The sequence below is a fragment of the Sapajus apella genome, unplaced genomic scaffold (genome assembly GCF_009761245.1).
Source record: "Sapajus apella isolate SASKATOON/1434 unplaced genomic scaffold, GSC_monkey_1.0 scaffold114, whole genome shotgun sequence".
In the NCBI taxonomy this organism is placed as follows: Eukaryota; Metazoa; Chordata; class Mammalia; order Primates; family Cebidae; genus Sapajus; species Sapajus apella.
In genome coordinates, this window is record NW_022437054.1 from 5,030,119 (window position 1) to 5,046,824 (window position 16,706).

The 16,706-nt window shown below is 37.1% G+C and overlaps 1 protein-coding gene and 1 pseudogene across 9 annotated transcripts in view; both read right to left on the reverse strand.

The window, feature by feature from the left end:
* IFT88 (intraflagellar transport 88) overlaps positions 1-16,706 on the reverse strand; it is a 126,833-nt gene that overhangs the window by 67,677 nt on the left and 42,450 nt on the right. For all 9 annotated transcript variants that reach the window (XR_004263413.1, XR_004263411.1, XR_004263412.1 and 6 more), the window contains 5 exons: positions 15,751-15,979; positions 12,585-12,655; positions 6,852-6,938; positions 5,766-5,865; positions 982-1,068 (listed from right to left, as the gene is read on the reverse strand). Coding sequence is in view for 6 of the 9 variants with exons in the window: in XM_032260123.1 (XP_032116014.1) it covers positions 982-1,068; positions 5,766-5,865; positions 6,852-6,938; positions 12,585-12,655; positions 15,751-15,979 (574 nt within the window). In the remaining 3 variants the exon portion in view is untranslated. The remainder of the gene's footprint in view (positions 1-981; positions 1,069-5,765; positions 5,866-6,851; positions 6,939-12,584; positions 12,656-15,750; positions 15,980-16,706) is intronic.
* On the reverse strand, positions 9,662-9,839 carry LOC116537936 (annotated as a pseudogene).

Sequence of the window (16,706 nt, forward strand, 5' to 3'; positions counted from 1 at the left end):
TCATGGCTCACTGCAGCCTTGATCTCCCTAGCTCAGGTGATCCTCCCACCTCAGCCTCCTCAGTAGCTGGGACTATGGGCATGCACCACCATTTTTGAACTTTTTGTAGAGACAGGCACTGTGCTGCCCAGGCTAGTCTCAAACTCTCAGGCTCAAGTGATCCACACGCCTCAGCCTCCCAAAGTGCTAGGATTACAGACTTGAGGCATCACACTTACCTATCATCAATTTTCAATACTCAGAAAAAGCCTACCAGAAATTCTATATTTTCTAGTGAAAATAAAATGACTCTCATGCACACTTCCCTCCCAGCACTTGCTTGCCTCTATACTTTCGTTTAGTCCCTGTCTCCCTGCAAATGCTCCTTTTCTATATTCTGACCTGTAAGATCCAACTCTATGAAATGTTTCCTATAATCCCTTAATTAAAATATTATTTGCCTCCTCTGAATTTCTGAAGCATTTATTATCTACATTAATTTATTGTTCTCTACTTTGAACCTTCCTTCCTAGTCTACCTCCTTTGCTCCAAAGTAAGAATGCTCCCCTTTAGGGAGCTTTTAGACTTTTGGTATCCCCATGATTGGCATCCAGTAGATGCTCAATGAATGCTTGTTAGAGATGATAGTTTGTATGCTTACATCAATTTTTTAACCTAAGATGTTACTTTCTTTACTAATAACACAAAGGAACTGAAATACATCTCTAGCTCTTCCAGCTGAATGTTCCATAATCTATGCTGTGATGCTTACCACCACAATTTTTCTCCCTCCCTTCTCCTTCAGAGATGGTCTTCTCATTCATGTCTGCCAACTCAGCCCCTGGCCTGGCACTCGTCATGGTCAGATCCTCTATACACCTCAGTCCACTTAAAAATCTCCACCAGTATTCTTTGGGTCCTCTCCCTAAGCATGATCCTCAGGCAGAAATTCAGCAATATAAAAATAGCACATGATTAACTCTTGGTTGTAAAAAAACTTACCATATAATACAGGGCTGAGAGATTGGTCGCAGCTGCACTTTTCACTCTACTGTCCTTTTTTTCCAACATTTTTAAGATCTCTACAGCCTAGAAATGGAATATCTGAAGGTTACTACCATTGTAATATGACAGTATTCAAGCTTATGGCTGGGGAAAAGATCAGAGCTCCTGAAGGAAGACCAGGGGAAGGCACAAAAGCGGTGGATTAACATGTTCAAGAGAACAGATGACAAGAAGAGAATTTCACTTGAGAATTAGAACTTATAAAAATGAATAAAATGGAAATTCTGGAATTAAAAATATAATTAAGAAAACATAGATGTTATAATAGCAGATTAGATACAGCTGAAGAGAGGCCTGGTGACTGGAAGAAAGGTCAGTAGTAAATAATGAGCCTTAGAAGGCTGGGTATGGTGGTTCATGCCCATAATCTCAGCACTTTGGGAGGCCATGCAGGAAAACTGCTTGAGATCAGGTGTTTGGGAGCAGACTAGGTGTAGGACTGAGACTCTGTCTAAAAGACAAAATATGATGATGATAATAATGATGAGCCTTGGAAGTCATGTGATACAGCTGAGTGTTTATCTTGCATAATGTGGTAGGCAGTGTGGCCTTGAAAGGTTTTGCCTAAGAGACATGATCAAATTTGATCTTTACAAAATAATTCTGAGGTTTCTGCTTCTGGCCATGACAGACTAGCCCATAGAAGAGGATTCTTTCATAGAGAACAACTAGAAAAATCATATAAAATACTAAAACTATTTTTTGAAGGCACCACAGAGCTAGCAAAGCAACCAGGACTTCAAGGCCAAGGTCCCAGAAAATGTTCGGACTTAATGATGCATGGCAAAATAGCAGGCTAAAAAATGTTCCTAGAAAAGAACACAAGAGACTTATGGGAGCACAATGAAAAGATCTAATAGAAATGCAGTTGGAGTTTCAGAAGGCCAAGAAGGAAAAATGGCACAGAATTTTTCAGAACCAGTAATGACAAATAATTATGGAAGTATTACAAAAGGTGATCTAAAGTAAATCCAAATATAATTATATTTTTAAGTCATGAGAAATGAACATATATTTTTAACTGCCTGGCAGGTCTAAGATAATACTAACCAAATAAGATGTGTGGAATGTTCAGACACTTTTACATGAAAGGCGAATGAGTACTCAACCTAGAAATTGCTACAGAATATCAGAAAGAAAAAAAACAAGGTAGAGAAAGGCACTGAGTTTTCTTTCCTTCATTCTTTGATAATACATTTACTGAATAGAAGATGCTTGGCTCTTGGTGCCTCCTGCTCCTAGGAAGCAGTTGTGTACAAGGAAAAGTAACTGCATTAGCTTTTATAATGGCTGTCAGCTACATCTGTTGCAAATATCTGACACATCCTGAGACTTGGGCTGTGCAGTGTTTGACCTCAAATGAAGTACCAGTAGGACGACTGACTCAATGTTTTTGATGGGCAGAAGATTTTAAAATACTAGATTCCAGATACTTTGGTTAGAATATGAGTAAATTGTTATTCTTTTATTTATTTATTATTTTTTGCACAATAACGTTACCAAGCAAATTAGTCTTTTAAAGGGTTTCTGATGATGTCAAAGGAAACTGATGGAAGTTTCTAGGTAAGTAGTTTACAATTCTACAAAGTAAACACTGGAAAAGAAAACCCTAAACATCATATCCTCACTTTTGAGATTCCATTTTTATCATTTACTCTCTTAGAAAGCACTTATAACACTACCACAAGTTCCTTAAACTTACCTCAACAATAATTGCTAATATTGCTCATCCTATAAAAACTACCTCATTGATTCTTTATGAAACCTTCACAGCTGTTTTGAATCTCTATGTTTTATAAGCTGCATTTCGCTTTAAATAAGAATTGAGATAGTTTAATCTTCACTTTTAGACTGTGTCATGATAATTACTTTAAAATATAAGGCACTTGGATAAGCGTAACTCATACATCCATCAAACTTTCCAAAGTGTACAGGAAAAGAAAGCTATTCTCTAATGTTTACGACATCCATAAAACAATACGAAAAGAATGCTAACAAGCAATAACAATTTTTTTTTTTTTTAAAAAGGAGTGTTAAAGTCCTTTGTACCATTCCGTTTAGAAACAGACATTCACTTTAAAACCATCAGATCTTTGAGACTTGTAAACAAAAAAAGAAAGAAAAGAGACATTCACATTATTGTCAAGGAAGTGTGTATTAAATTTTTAAATTTTGATATATACTACTTTGTAACTTACTAATAACAATACTTTAAGGCTATCTTTAACATCAAATCTATTTTCTCCCAAAATGGTTATTATGAATCCAAAAAGCAGTGCAATCCAAGCTATTACTTAAAAAACTTGGCAAAGGTATTTACAACTTAAAACATTATAAATGGATATCACTTGACAAAGTAAAAACACTTCGTATTCTAGATTTCTAAACTACGATCTATTCTAAAAAGGCTACATAATTATTCTAATAAAAGGAACACTCGAGTATTTTTTTTGGCTCAGATTTTTCTTCTGAAATTGGCTGTTTTTACAATCATTCTCTACATGCCCATAAATCTATATCCAGTATTTGTTTTTAAAAGTAAAATAAGTTTATTCATAAATGGAACTGATAAAAGTACAAAGTTAAATTTCATTGTAAATGGCAAAACAAAAAATAAAAATAAACATTAGCTTGTCTGTTTCCCTGAAAACAATGAGGAAAAGGGCTCTATGTCTGTCCTAGTCTCCTTTCCCATCTGATGCCATCTAGCTCCTGGCTTCAGCATTTTGCTGAGCCTGCCCTACACTACCACTGGCCTCCAGGCCAATGGCTTCATTCATCCACTTTGGGCTTTTCGGCAGTTTTTTTTTTCTATTACGAAAGTGACTACAAACACCATCATTATTACAAAGACCCATACTCTGTGATTTCAGCATCTTTTTCTTGAAAAAAAAAAAAAAAAAAAAAAAAAAAAAAAGTATTTACAGCTAACTCCAGGACTACATGCTCACAGAAGAAGGCATAAATTTTTCTTTTTTACTTTGAATTGTAAGTAAAGTAGTTGTCATCAAATGATTACTATGAGATACGTCAACCCAATTCCTTTTCACCTAATAACATTTCTCTCAAACTAAGATTGTATTATACCCACCTCGTAATACTTACAATACACAAACAAAAGAAAGACAGAGTGAGAGCAGCAATGATGAAAAAAAAACAGAAATGGTGTTTAAAAAAATCAGTAAACTAATGCATATTAAAAACTTAAAAATGCAAATGAAACAAAAGATATTTTGAACAAGACTAGATAGGAAAACGCAGATAGTAACATCTGAGTTCAATAGGTTTTAACATTAAAAAATTGGAGTGTTTATTGCTTAATGGACATAGTTTTAGAACATGAGCTATAGCAACGCATTCTTAACCCTTTCTTTTTTTCTTTTTCTTTTCTTTCTTTTTTTTGAGACAAAGTCTTGCTCTGTTGCCCAGGCTGGCTGGAGTGCAGTGGCACGATCTTGGATCACTGCAACCTCTGCCTCCCACATTCAAACAATTCTCCTGTTTTAGCCTCCCGAGTAGCTGGGAGTACAGGCCTATGCCACCACGCCTGGCTAATTTTTGTATTTTTAGTATAGATGGGGGTTCATGATATTGGTCAGGCTGGTCTCAAACTCTTGACCTCAGGTGATCCACCCACCTCAGCCTCCCAAAGTGCTGAGATTACAGGCGTGAGCCACCGCGCCTGGCCTCTTAACCCTTTCTAAAAAGATCATTCAAAAATAAAATGTCAAAGGAAAACTGGCAAATATGGTTTTCTCTTTTGTCATCTATAACAGTACATGTCACACACAATTTTTTTTTGTCCATATAGCACTTTAGCAAAATATGACCAATTTAATTCACATTGCTTCCATGAAAAAAGCATTACAACAATGTTGGAGACTCATCAGGGGCATTTTTCATAACCAAGGGTGTGAGGATCAAATGACAGGACAGATACTTTGAAAAGACTTTTTCAAATGTTTTGTAAATGCTCAAACAACTAAGCATAGCAAATTAACATATGCAATGGAACCACCCTATAGTACTACACTATATTAATTATATATTTATTTCATCAACACTAGGGTTGCTTTTTTCTACTCTCATATCCTTTGAGTAGATGGCGTTCTCCGCACTTCCTTTGCTAATCCTTTCTATTGTCTCCCAGAGCAAAAGTTCTCTAAACAGGAAGACAAACTGAAAGCACAGGCTTGGGATAGGATACGGGAAAGATGTAGCAAAGGAGCAGTAGTGCCAGTGAGAGATGTGCAGGGTTCTAAGACCCCATTCAGCCATGGGACCCTTCCACTACAAATGCAGTGTCAATGAGGAAACCAAACACATAAAATAGACTACAAGGAAACTGCTCTGGTGAGTATAGCAGGCTTCCTGCTTTTTGTGCTCCCTAGTACAATCAGTGCTCCTAAAAATTTTATGCTTTGGGGAACACTTTGAAAACATCTAGGGGAAAGTTAATCTCTGGAACAGAGAATATGGTTTGTAATTTACCAACCATGCTATATAAAGAAAGTATTTACATTTTAAGAAATGACAAACTGGCAAAAATGAATAAAAGTTTAAAACTATTTTAATAAAAATTATGTTAAAATGGAAATAACAATATTATTCAACTTCAGAATAATCACAGATGACATTATTCTAGAAAGGTGTTGTCCTGTTTTTATTGCTTTTACCAATTAAGATGTGGAATTCCATCTAAAACTTTTTTTAAAGCTTACCTGGTTATAGTCCCTTTGTCTCAAGTATGTAACTGCTTTGTTTATTTCCAGATCATTGGCTAGCTCTACATATTGAGAAGCTTTCACCACTTCCACACACCTATAAGGGAAAGCATAAAAAAGCTTACTTGATTTCGTTTTAGCATATTGATGCTTTTGGTTTTCTTAAATGTGGCTTTTCAAAGATTTTTTTAACAGGTTCCTAGTACTCTGTAAAGGTAAGTATTTGATTTGCTCCAACAAGGCTTTAAGTTACTTAAGTCTTCGGTTCTAAATTACTTTTTCTTTTTGAGACAGGGTCTTGCTTTGTCGTCCAGGCTGGAGCGGTGCAATCTTGGCTCACTGCAACCTCCGTCTCCCGGGTTCAAGCGATTCTCCTGCCTCAGCCTCCCATGTAGCTGGGATTACAGACGTGCGCCACTATGCCCAGCTAATTTTTGTATTTTAGTAGAGATGGGGTTTAACCATGTTGGTCAGGCTGGTCTTGAACTCCTGACCTTGTGATCCACCCACGTCAGCCTCCCAAAGTGCTGGGATTACAGGCACGAGCCACTGTGCCCAGCCAAAAGATTTTTTAAATGTCATGCCCGTATAGGGTGCTTACCATGAACAAAGCTTGCAGGACTGGAAGTTGTTTTGGGTGAGTCACAGAGTGACCTCTGAGTGAATATGAAGGCCTAGGATATTACTGTACACTTTTATACAACTGGCAGCATAGGTTTGTTTATACCAGCATCACCACGAACAAGGAAATAATTATTGCGCTACAATTTTATGACAGCTACAATGTCACTAGGTGATAGGAATTTTTCAGCTTCCTATCTTACGAGACTACTGCCATATGTGTGGTCCACTGTTGACTGAAATGTAGTATATAACTACTTAATTTACAAAATAACATGAGTAACAAGAAAAATATCTTACTAGGAATTTTTACAACAGGCAACATTATAATCTTAACATATTATCTGCTTAAGAGGAATCAGCATTCATATTCACTTTTCTAATGACAATATTAATTTAAATTTAAAAGTATAAATTATTAAAAAAAACCTTATCTGTGCAGTATTATAGAATTTCTCTTACCAATCATAACCTGCAGCAAAAGATGTTTCAATTACAGGAGCAATGAGTTTTGCAGATGTCATGATGTATTTTTCTGCCATGGCTTTCCTATATCAAATAAACCAAAAAACTGTATTTAGAGATACAGTATATAAAACAGTTTGGATTTATTTCTTAAAACTTAATTGTAAACATTATCTGCCAAAACTAATGTACCACAAAAGCCAACTAAATAATGGACAACTACCACAGAAATCTATTTATGAGTCAGGTTTAAAACCATGACTAGGAAATGTGATTAGCAAGCCATGACTGCCTGCTGGGTGAACAGTGTTCATTTTTTTTCTTTTTCTGCTTTATGATGCCTTCTGACAAACTGAAGAGATACTGGAGACACAAGGCCCTGCAGCAGAACTTACATAGCCTACACTGTGGAACGAAAAAAGAGTGACATGACTACTGAAGAAATCGTATGTGGTAAAGAGTAAAACTGAATTACTACCTGTTGCTTTTGTGTGTATATATATGTATCTGTATCTATGTGTGTGTATGTATATGTATGTGTACATATATAAAAGCATGTGTCATCATGATGACTGGAAAATATCCTAGTGCTAAAAAGTGGATATACCAATTTATAGTGGTGAATGAAAGTTCTCTTAGTCATTTCTTCTTGGATTTATATATACACAGTTGTTTTTCAAAATAGACTCAAAATGTATATACTATTTTGTAACTTGTTCTGTATACTTACTATACTGTATTAATATAGAAATAATATCTTTTCAAGTCATTAAACATTCATCTTGTTATTTTCTTTTGAACTATATTTTGAAACAACTGTAGATTCACATGTATTTGTAAAAAATAATAAGATTTCATGTACCACCTTTACCCAGTTTCCTCCAACAGTAACATCTTTACCATGCAAGATCACAACCAGATTAGTGTCATTGATACAGTCAGGACACAGACTATTTTCACTCCCTTATGTTTCCCTCCAACTCCCACCTGCTCTTCATCTCCTAACAACCACTAATCTGATCTCCAGTTCTACAATTTTATCATTTTAAAAATGTTATATATAAGGAATACGATTATATATAATCTTCTGAGATTGGCTATTTTCATGCAGTATACTTTCCTTCGGATCTATCCAATTTGTTGCATATATCAATAGTTCATTTCTTTCTGTTGCTGAGTAATATCCATGTTATATGTCAACTGCCACAGAAAAAGCATTTGACAAAATTCAACACTCATTTATCGTAAAATCATAAAAAGAAATAGGAGAGAGCTTTCTCAACATTATTGAATCGTGATTTTTCTTAGTTTGTTAGTATGATGGATTATACTGATTGATTTTAAAATAATGAAGCAACTTTGGGAGGCCGAGGCGGGTAGATCACGAGGTCAAGAGATTGAGACCATCCTGGTCAACATGGTGAAACCCCGTCTCTACTAAAAATACAAAAAATTAGCTGGGCATGGTGGCGTGTGCCTGTAACCCCAGCTACTCAGGAGGCTGAGGCAGGAGAATTGCCTGAACTCAGGAAGCAGAGGTTGCGGTGAGCTGAGATCGCGCCATTGCACTCCAGCCTGGGTAACGAGCAAAACCACGTCTCAAAAAAAAAAAGCAGCAAACTTTCCACCTTTGAATTAATCCTACTTGGTCATGGCATGTAATTTTAAAAGCATATTTCTGAATTTTTAAAAAACAGCTTTATAGGAATATAACTCATATACCATACAGTTCACCCAATATAAAGTCTACAATACAATGGTTTAGGTATATTCACAGATTTGTGCAACAATCACCACAACCACTTTTGAAACATTTCATCACCCCAAAAAGAAATGCAGTATCCATTAGCAGATACTTCTCCAGCCCCTGGCAACCACTAATCTACTTTCTGTCTTTATATTGCCTAATTTGTTCCTTTCATATAAACAGAATCATAAAACATGTGTTCTTTTGTGACTGGCTTCTTTCATTTATCATGTTTTCAAGGTTCATCTGTATCACATTGATTGGTGCAAAAGTAATTGCATTCAATGGCAAAAAAATGCAATTACTTTTGCACCAACCTAATAGCGTGTATCAGTACTTCATTCCTTTGTATGGCTGAATAACATTCCATATTATGGATAGACCATATATTATTTATACATTCAAGAACGGTTTAGCTCTTACATTTAGGTATATAGTTCACTTTGAGGTACTTTTTGTGTATGGTGTGAGAGAGAAGTACAACTTCATTCTTTTGTATGAGAATATCCAATTTTCCCAGCACCATTTGTTGAAAAGACTCCCCTTTCTTCTCTTAAATTTCCCTGGCACCTCCACTGGCTATAAACCCAAGAGATTTTTCCTGGTCTCTCAATTCCATTCCATTCATTTATACCTCTGTCTTTACACTAGTACCACAGTGTCTTCATCAGTGTTGCTTTCTAGTTTGAGCCCAACTTTGCTCTTCTTTTTCAACATTGTTGGGTCTGAGTCCCTTATATTTCCATGTAAATTTTAGGATCAATTTGTCACTTTCTGTGAAAATACTGCTGGAATTTTGATAAGGGTGTCACTGAATCTGTACATTAATTTGGGAGCACTGCAATTTTAACAATATTAAGTGCCTGTCCATAAAAATGTGACAGGATTTATTTAGTGTCTTTATATTCTTTCAATGTTTTATAGTTTTCAGCATTTAGGTTTTGCATTTCTTTCATTAAATTTATTCCTAATAATCTTTATGCAATTATAAATGTAACTGTTATTTTCATTTTGGGATAATTCATTGGTAATGTATAGCATATTTTTTCTTTTTTTCCCGAAGGGGTGCATAGTTCCTGGAGGTACTGCACTACCAGGTCAATGCATGGAATAGATGGAGCAAGGAGCTATTCAATCTCCCTGCTCCAAAAATCCATTTAACAGATTGTCCTTGGATAGACGAAGCATCAGATATACAAACACTACACTTGATCTTAGCCAAAAGGCTGAGAAGATATTCACATATTTCTGTATTATACTACTGATTTTTTTTTACTCTACAATCTCACCAAACTCATTTATTTTAACAGTTTTTAAGTTGATTCCTTAGGATTTTCTATACATAAAATCATGTCATCTGCAAAAAGATGGTTTTAACTGTTCTTTCTAATCTGGATGTCTTTAACTTCGGTTTTGAATTTATTTGTTTCACAAACTGCCAAAGCTAGAACCTTCCAGTACAATGATGAATAGAACTGGTCAAAGTGGGCCAGGCACAGTGGCTCACGCCTATAATCCCAGCACTTTGGGAGGCCAAGGAGGGTGGATCACCTGAGGTCAGGAGTTCAAGACCAGCCTGGCTAACATGGTGGTGGTCTTGAACCATGTTGATCTCTACAAAAAAAAAAAAAAAAAATACAAAATTTAGGTGGGTGCCTATAGTCACAGCTACTCAGGAAGCTGAGGCAGGAGATTCACCTGAACCTAGGAGACAGAGGTCACAGTGCGCTGAGACTGTGCTACTGTACTCCAGCCTGGGCAACAGAGCAAGACTTCATCTCAAAACAAAACAAAACAACTCGTGAAAGTTAGATATCCCTATGTTGTTCCTGATCTTAGGTGCAAAGCATTCAGTTTTGTTTTTTTGTTTGTTTGAGACTGGGTTATGCTGTGTCTCCCAGGCTGGAGTGCAGTGGTGCAATTTTGGCTCATTGCAACCTCTACCTCCCAAGCTCAAGTGGTTATCCCAAATAACTGGGACTACAGCACGCATCACCACACCTGGCTAATTTTTGTTTTTGTAGAGACAGGGTTTCACCATGTTGCCCAGGCTAGCATTTAGTGTTTTGCCATTAAGTATGATGTTAGCTGTGGGTTTGTCACAGATGTACTTTATCAAATTGGAGAACTTCCTTTCTACTTGTTTCTTGTTGGGCTTTTTGTTTTTAATCTTGAAAACATTTTGAGTTTTGTCAAAAAATTTTTCTGGTTTCTACTGAGATGACTGTGTAGTTTTTATCCTTCAATCTACTGATATCCTATATATTATTATTATTATTATTTGAGATAAGGTCTCACCCTGTTGCCCAGGCTGGCGTGCAGTGGTATGATCATGGCTCACTGCAGACTCAACCTCCCCAGGATCAGGTGATCCTCCCACCTAAGTTTTTGCATTCTTAGTAGAGACAGGGTTTTGTCATGCTGCCCAGGCTGGTCTCAAACTCCTGGAATCAAGGATCCACCCACATCAGCACCCCAAAGTGCTAGGATTACAGGCATGAGCCACCTTGCCTGGCCACCTGTATAATATTAATTGATTTTTACATATTAAGCCAATTTCACATTCCTGAGACAAATGCCATTTGGTTATGATGCATAATTCTTTTTATATTTTGTTAATATTTCAATTTGCTAGTATTTTCTTGAGGATTTTTGAGTCTATCTTCACATGATATTAATCTGTAGTTTTCTTTCTTTTCCTCTTTTCCTTCCTGGTTGTTTTTTTTTTTTTTTTGGTACTGTCTGTCTGATTTTGATACTAGGGTACTTCTACCTTCATAAAAGAAAGTAGGGTCTGAAGCTGATTATGTAAAACTGATGTTAATTCCTTTTTTTTCCCCCAGTAACATGAGAGATTTCATTAAGCCTGAATGGAGGTTGAATTCATTTTGGAGTTCAATGATATGTTCAAAGAATCAGGTATTATGATCGTATAGACAACTCCCGTATTATCTCCACAGTGCAAAATTATCCCCATTTCCTGTCATTCACCAGTGAGAAAAATCTAACTGCAGACTTGACCACCTTTGGTGAAGGCACACGGCAAGTTCTTCTGAAAAATAACACCTTTCAGGATTGACTCTTTCTGTTTTACACAGCAATTGTCTCAGCTTGGGACCAAAGCAAGCGAATAGCAGATGAGCAAACAGGGATACTTCTGAGGCCGGTGGTGCAGAAACCCAGTCACCTCCCCAGCAGTGTCCCATGTGTCAGCTGACACAATTTACCATCTTAAATACAGAATTCCAATAGAAAGCAAAGCAAACAAACAACAAAAAAACAGGAGTCAAGCATAAGCAATGTTACTTCCTCTCTGAAGAGGGAAATAGCTCACTCGCTGGGAGATAAAGGGTAAACCTCTCATCTGCTGCTTTCTCTCCCCAAGTGCCAGCAAGAAGCTGGGCGTGGTGATGAAGAAAGATGGCACCATCACCCAAGACCCCACGGCCAAGACATGGTCCCCTCCATGAGGGCATGGTCCTTTCATGAAGCCATAAAAGACTGAGACCACAGCTTGGACCTGAGTACTCAGGGTTACCTACTAGGGTCTTGTAATAATGCTGATGTGATTTCTTCATTGAAAACCCAAACTGAATTTTTTTTTTTTTTTTTTTTTTTTTGAGACAGAGTCTCACTCTCTCACCCAGGCTGGAGTACAATGGCGCGATCTTGGCTCACTGCAACTTACCTCCACCTCCTGGGCTCAAGTGATTCTCTTGCCTCAGCCACCCCAGTAGCTGGGACTACAGGCATGTGCCACCACACCCACCTAATTTTTGCATCTTTTTAGTAGAGACACATTTCACCATGTTGGCCAGGTTGGTACTCAAAAACTATACTAAATATAGTAAGTTTTATGAGTAATAAAAGGTACATTCAACCCTTTCATAAAATTATTTTGTTTTAAATATTGTCTTAATACTAAATATTAAATATTTTAAATAATGTAATTAATAACTACATTGTTAAGTTTAAAATATTACCTTTCACGTTCCATTTGCCTTAGATGATCATTTTTTATAGCTTCAGTTACTAAGTTAGTATGAGGATCATCCTGATAAAATAAAATGTAAGAAAAAAAGAATAATTCAGAAGTAAACAGCAAGAACTTAATTTTTTGTTGTTGTTGAGACACAGCCTCACTGTTGCCCAGGCTGGAATGGAGTGGTGTGATCATGGCTCACCATACCCTGCACCTCCTTGGGTTCAGGTGACCCTCCCACCTCAGCCTCCCAAGTAGCTGGGACTACAGGAGCATATCATGAAGCCTGGCTAATTTTTGTATTTTTTGTAGAGATGGGGTTTCACCATTTTACCCAAGCTGGTCTTCAATTCCTGGGCTCAAGCAACTTGCCCACCTCGACCTTTCAAAGTGTTGGGATTACAGGCATAAAACACCATGCCCAGCCAAGAACTTGAATTTCCAATAAACCTCCCCACTAACTAGTTTTATAAAATGGAGAGTAAATTAATCCTACTATTTTTCCTTATGAAAATTAGAAATTTCTTTTTTCATATTTCTGATTACCAATCACATTCCCCATTGAACTAACCTAGATTTTTTTTTTGAGACGGAGTTTTGCTCTTGTTACCCAGGCTGGAGTGCAATGGCGCGATCTCGGCTCACGGCAACCTCCGCCTCCTGGGTTCTGGCAATTCTCCTGCCTCAGCCTCCTGAGTAGCTGGGATTACAGGCACATGCCACCATGCCCAGCTAATTTTTGTATTTTTAGTAGAGACGGGGTTTCACCATGTTGACCAGGATGGTCTCGAGCTCTTGACCTCGTGATCCACCCGCCTCAGCCTCCCAAAGTGCTGGGATTACAGGCGTGAGCCACCGCGCCCGGCCTACTAACCTAGATTTTAAGAACCTGATAAAAGGATCAGGATGGAAAGATTAGGACCAAGTACATAGAAGCTGTGGTTCTTAGTACAAATATGTGATACTTTAATTCTAAACTCAAATAGAAATGCTTCAATCATCAATTACTTAGTATGATCCGTATCTCTACTCCCCATTAAAAACACAGATGATTTTTTACAACATATATTATTTTTTCTCAATATGAAAGTAATATATAATTAACATTTACCAGCACTTAACTATCTTCTATGTACTACATTTTTTTGTTTGTTTGGTTTTGTTTTGAGACAGACTCTTGCTCCGTTACCCAGACTAGAGCACTGTGCCATGATCAGGGGTTGCTGCAGCCTCACCCTCCTGGGCTTAAGCCATTTACCCACTCAGCCTCTCAAGTATGTGGGACTACAAACATGCACCACCACACCTGGCTAATTTTGTTATTTTACTTTTGAGACAAGGTCTCACTCTGTCATCCAGGCTGAAGGGGTGTTGTGATCCCAACACACTAAGCCTTGACCTCATTCTGGCTTAGGTGATCCTCCCACCTCACAATAGCTCGGACTACAGGTGCACACCACCATGCCTGGCTTTTTTTTTTTTTTTTTTTTGAGAGAAGGCCTTACTCTGTTACCCAGGCTGGTGCGCAATGATGTGATCATAGCTCACTGCAACCTTAACCTCATCAGGCTCAGGTGATCCTCCCACCTCAGCCTCCCAACTAGCTGGGACTACAGGTGTGCAACATCAAGCCTGGCTAATTTTCATATTTTTTGTAGAAATGGAGTTTCGTCATGTTGCCCAGGCTGGTCTTGAATGTCCAGGCACAAGCAATCTTCCTGCCTCGGTCTCCCAAAGTGCTGGGATTATAGGTGCGAGCCACTGTGCCCAGCCACCAGGTACAAATTTAAGCATTTCACATGCATTAACTAATTTAATCTTCACCTTAACCCTATAAAGATAGGTTATGATAGTTAGTCTCATTACTTATATAAAAGAACTGAGGCACACGGAAAGTAAGAGCTGAGTAGCAGGGCCAAGGCACCTGGCTTCAGAGCCTATACTCTTTAACCACTATGATACAATAGCCGTATAATGTAATTTCTTTTTTTTGAGATGGAGTTTTGCTCTTGTCACCCAGGCTGGAGTGAATGGTGCAATCTCGGCTCATTGAAACTTACGCCTCCCCGGTTCAAGTGATTCTCTTGCCTCAGCCTTCTGAGTAGCTGGGATTACAGGCACCTGCCACCACAGCCAGCTAATATAATCTATTTAGAAAATCTATTAAAAGTTCAACTCTGTAAAATTGAAAATATACCATTTTTATCTACAAATAGAGGCAATTTCATATGGTTTTACTTAATATAAACTAATATACAGTATGCCAATATTTTATTTGTAAAAATCTGGAAGATGTTTTAAAAGCATTTACAATCTCAGCTCAGAAACTACTGTTTCTATGTTGGTGTCAATTCTTTCAGTTTATGTTCATGTATAGGTGTGTATATCTGTATTTTTTCACTTAACATTATATAAACACCCAAGATGTTTGAAAATACAACTTTTGATAGCTGTATTACGTTCCACTCTATGAATAAGGATAGGAATTTATTTCACTCTTGATATTTTTAGTAAACGGCTGAGGTTCCCTCTGCTCAACAATGGCTCTTACTAGGTCAAATAAGAATTTGGAGGTTTCTTGGTCAAGATATTACCCTTGGCTGGGTTCATACCTGTAATCCCAGCACTTTGGGAGGTGGAGGCAGGTGGATCACATGAGGCCAGGAGTTCAAGGCCAGATTGGGTAACATGGCAAAACCCCTTCTGTACTAAAAATACAAAACTTATCTGGGCATGGTGGCACATGCCTGTAACCCTAGCTACTTGGGAGGCTGAGGCATGAGAACTGCTTGAGCCTGGGAGGCAGAGATTGCAGTGAGCTGAGATTGCGCCACTATGCTCCAGCCTGGAAGATACAAGGGGAACAGTTAAACAAAAAAAAAAAAAAAAAAAAAAAAAAAGATACTACGCTTAATCAATGACATGGGATCTTATTTTTTTAAAAAACTAAAGTTATGCAGCCTGTTTTAACCATAATCCCTACCCCATTTCAATAGAGTCTCATTCTCAAAGCAATTTAAATAACGAATAAAATATAGCAATGATAAAACACACTGATACAGGCCTCGGAGAAGCCTAAGAAGTCATCTCTTCTGACTTTCTCATTCTGAAAACAGAAAAGCACACATAACAGGAAGTGGCTACAGAACTGTCTTTTTCATACTCACACTTGGTGAAATATATTTATCTTCATCAATTTCTAATGGAACAGCAATCAATTTTTGGAAGGCCTTCTTCATTTTTTCTCGGTCTCCAACAGCAAAATAACAGATAGTTAGGTTGTAGCCTGCCTTCAGATTTGGTGCCATGCTCATTATGTGCTCATATGAATTAATGGCATCTGAATACTGACCAGCCTGAATAAATGTAACTCCAATGTTCTGCATTATTTTAATCCTAAAAAAAAAAATCATGGATTAGTTTTAAAATTCTTAACTCTTTAGTATGGCATTCAAACCATTCCACAAACAGTTTTCTTTTTTCCTCTCCCACTTTACTTCTTGTTTTCTTAAAGCTTTATTGATAAAGCTATATATATACACACACACACACCATAAAATTCACCATCTTAAGTATATGATTCAATAATTATTTCTGTATTTATATAGTTGTGGAACCATAACCACATCCTTATTTTAACTCATTTCCATTACCCTAAAAAGAAAACCTGTGCCCATTAGCAGTCATTCCCCATTCTTATCCCCAGCCCTAGGTAACCATTAGTATATTTTCTGTCTGTCTTTTCTAGACACTGTATATAAATGGAGTCATACAATTTGATATTTTATCTTGCTTCTTTCACTTGGCATAATTTTTTGAGATTCTTCCATTTCACAGCATGTATCAGTACTTCCTTACTTTTTTTGTCAAATAGCATTTCACAGTCTGAATATGTACTGTATTTTATATATACATTGCCTACTTGGTAGACATTTGTCTTGTTTCTTTTTGGCTATTATGAATAATTTTGTATGAACATTTTTCTTTGTGACAATCTACATTTTCCTTTCTCTTGGGTATACACCTAAAGGCAGAATTGCTGGTCACATGGTAAATCTGTGTTTTACTTTTTAAACTAACTATTTTCCAAAGTAGTTGCACCATTTGACATCTCCAGTGAATG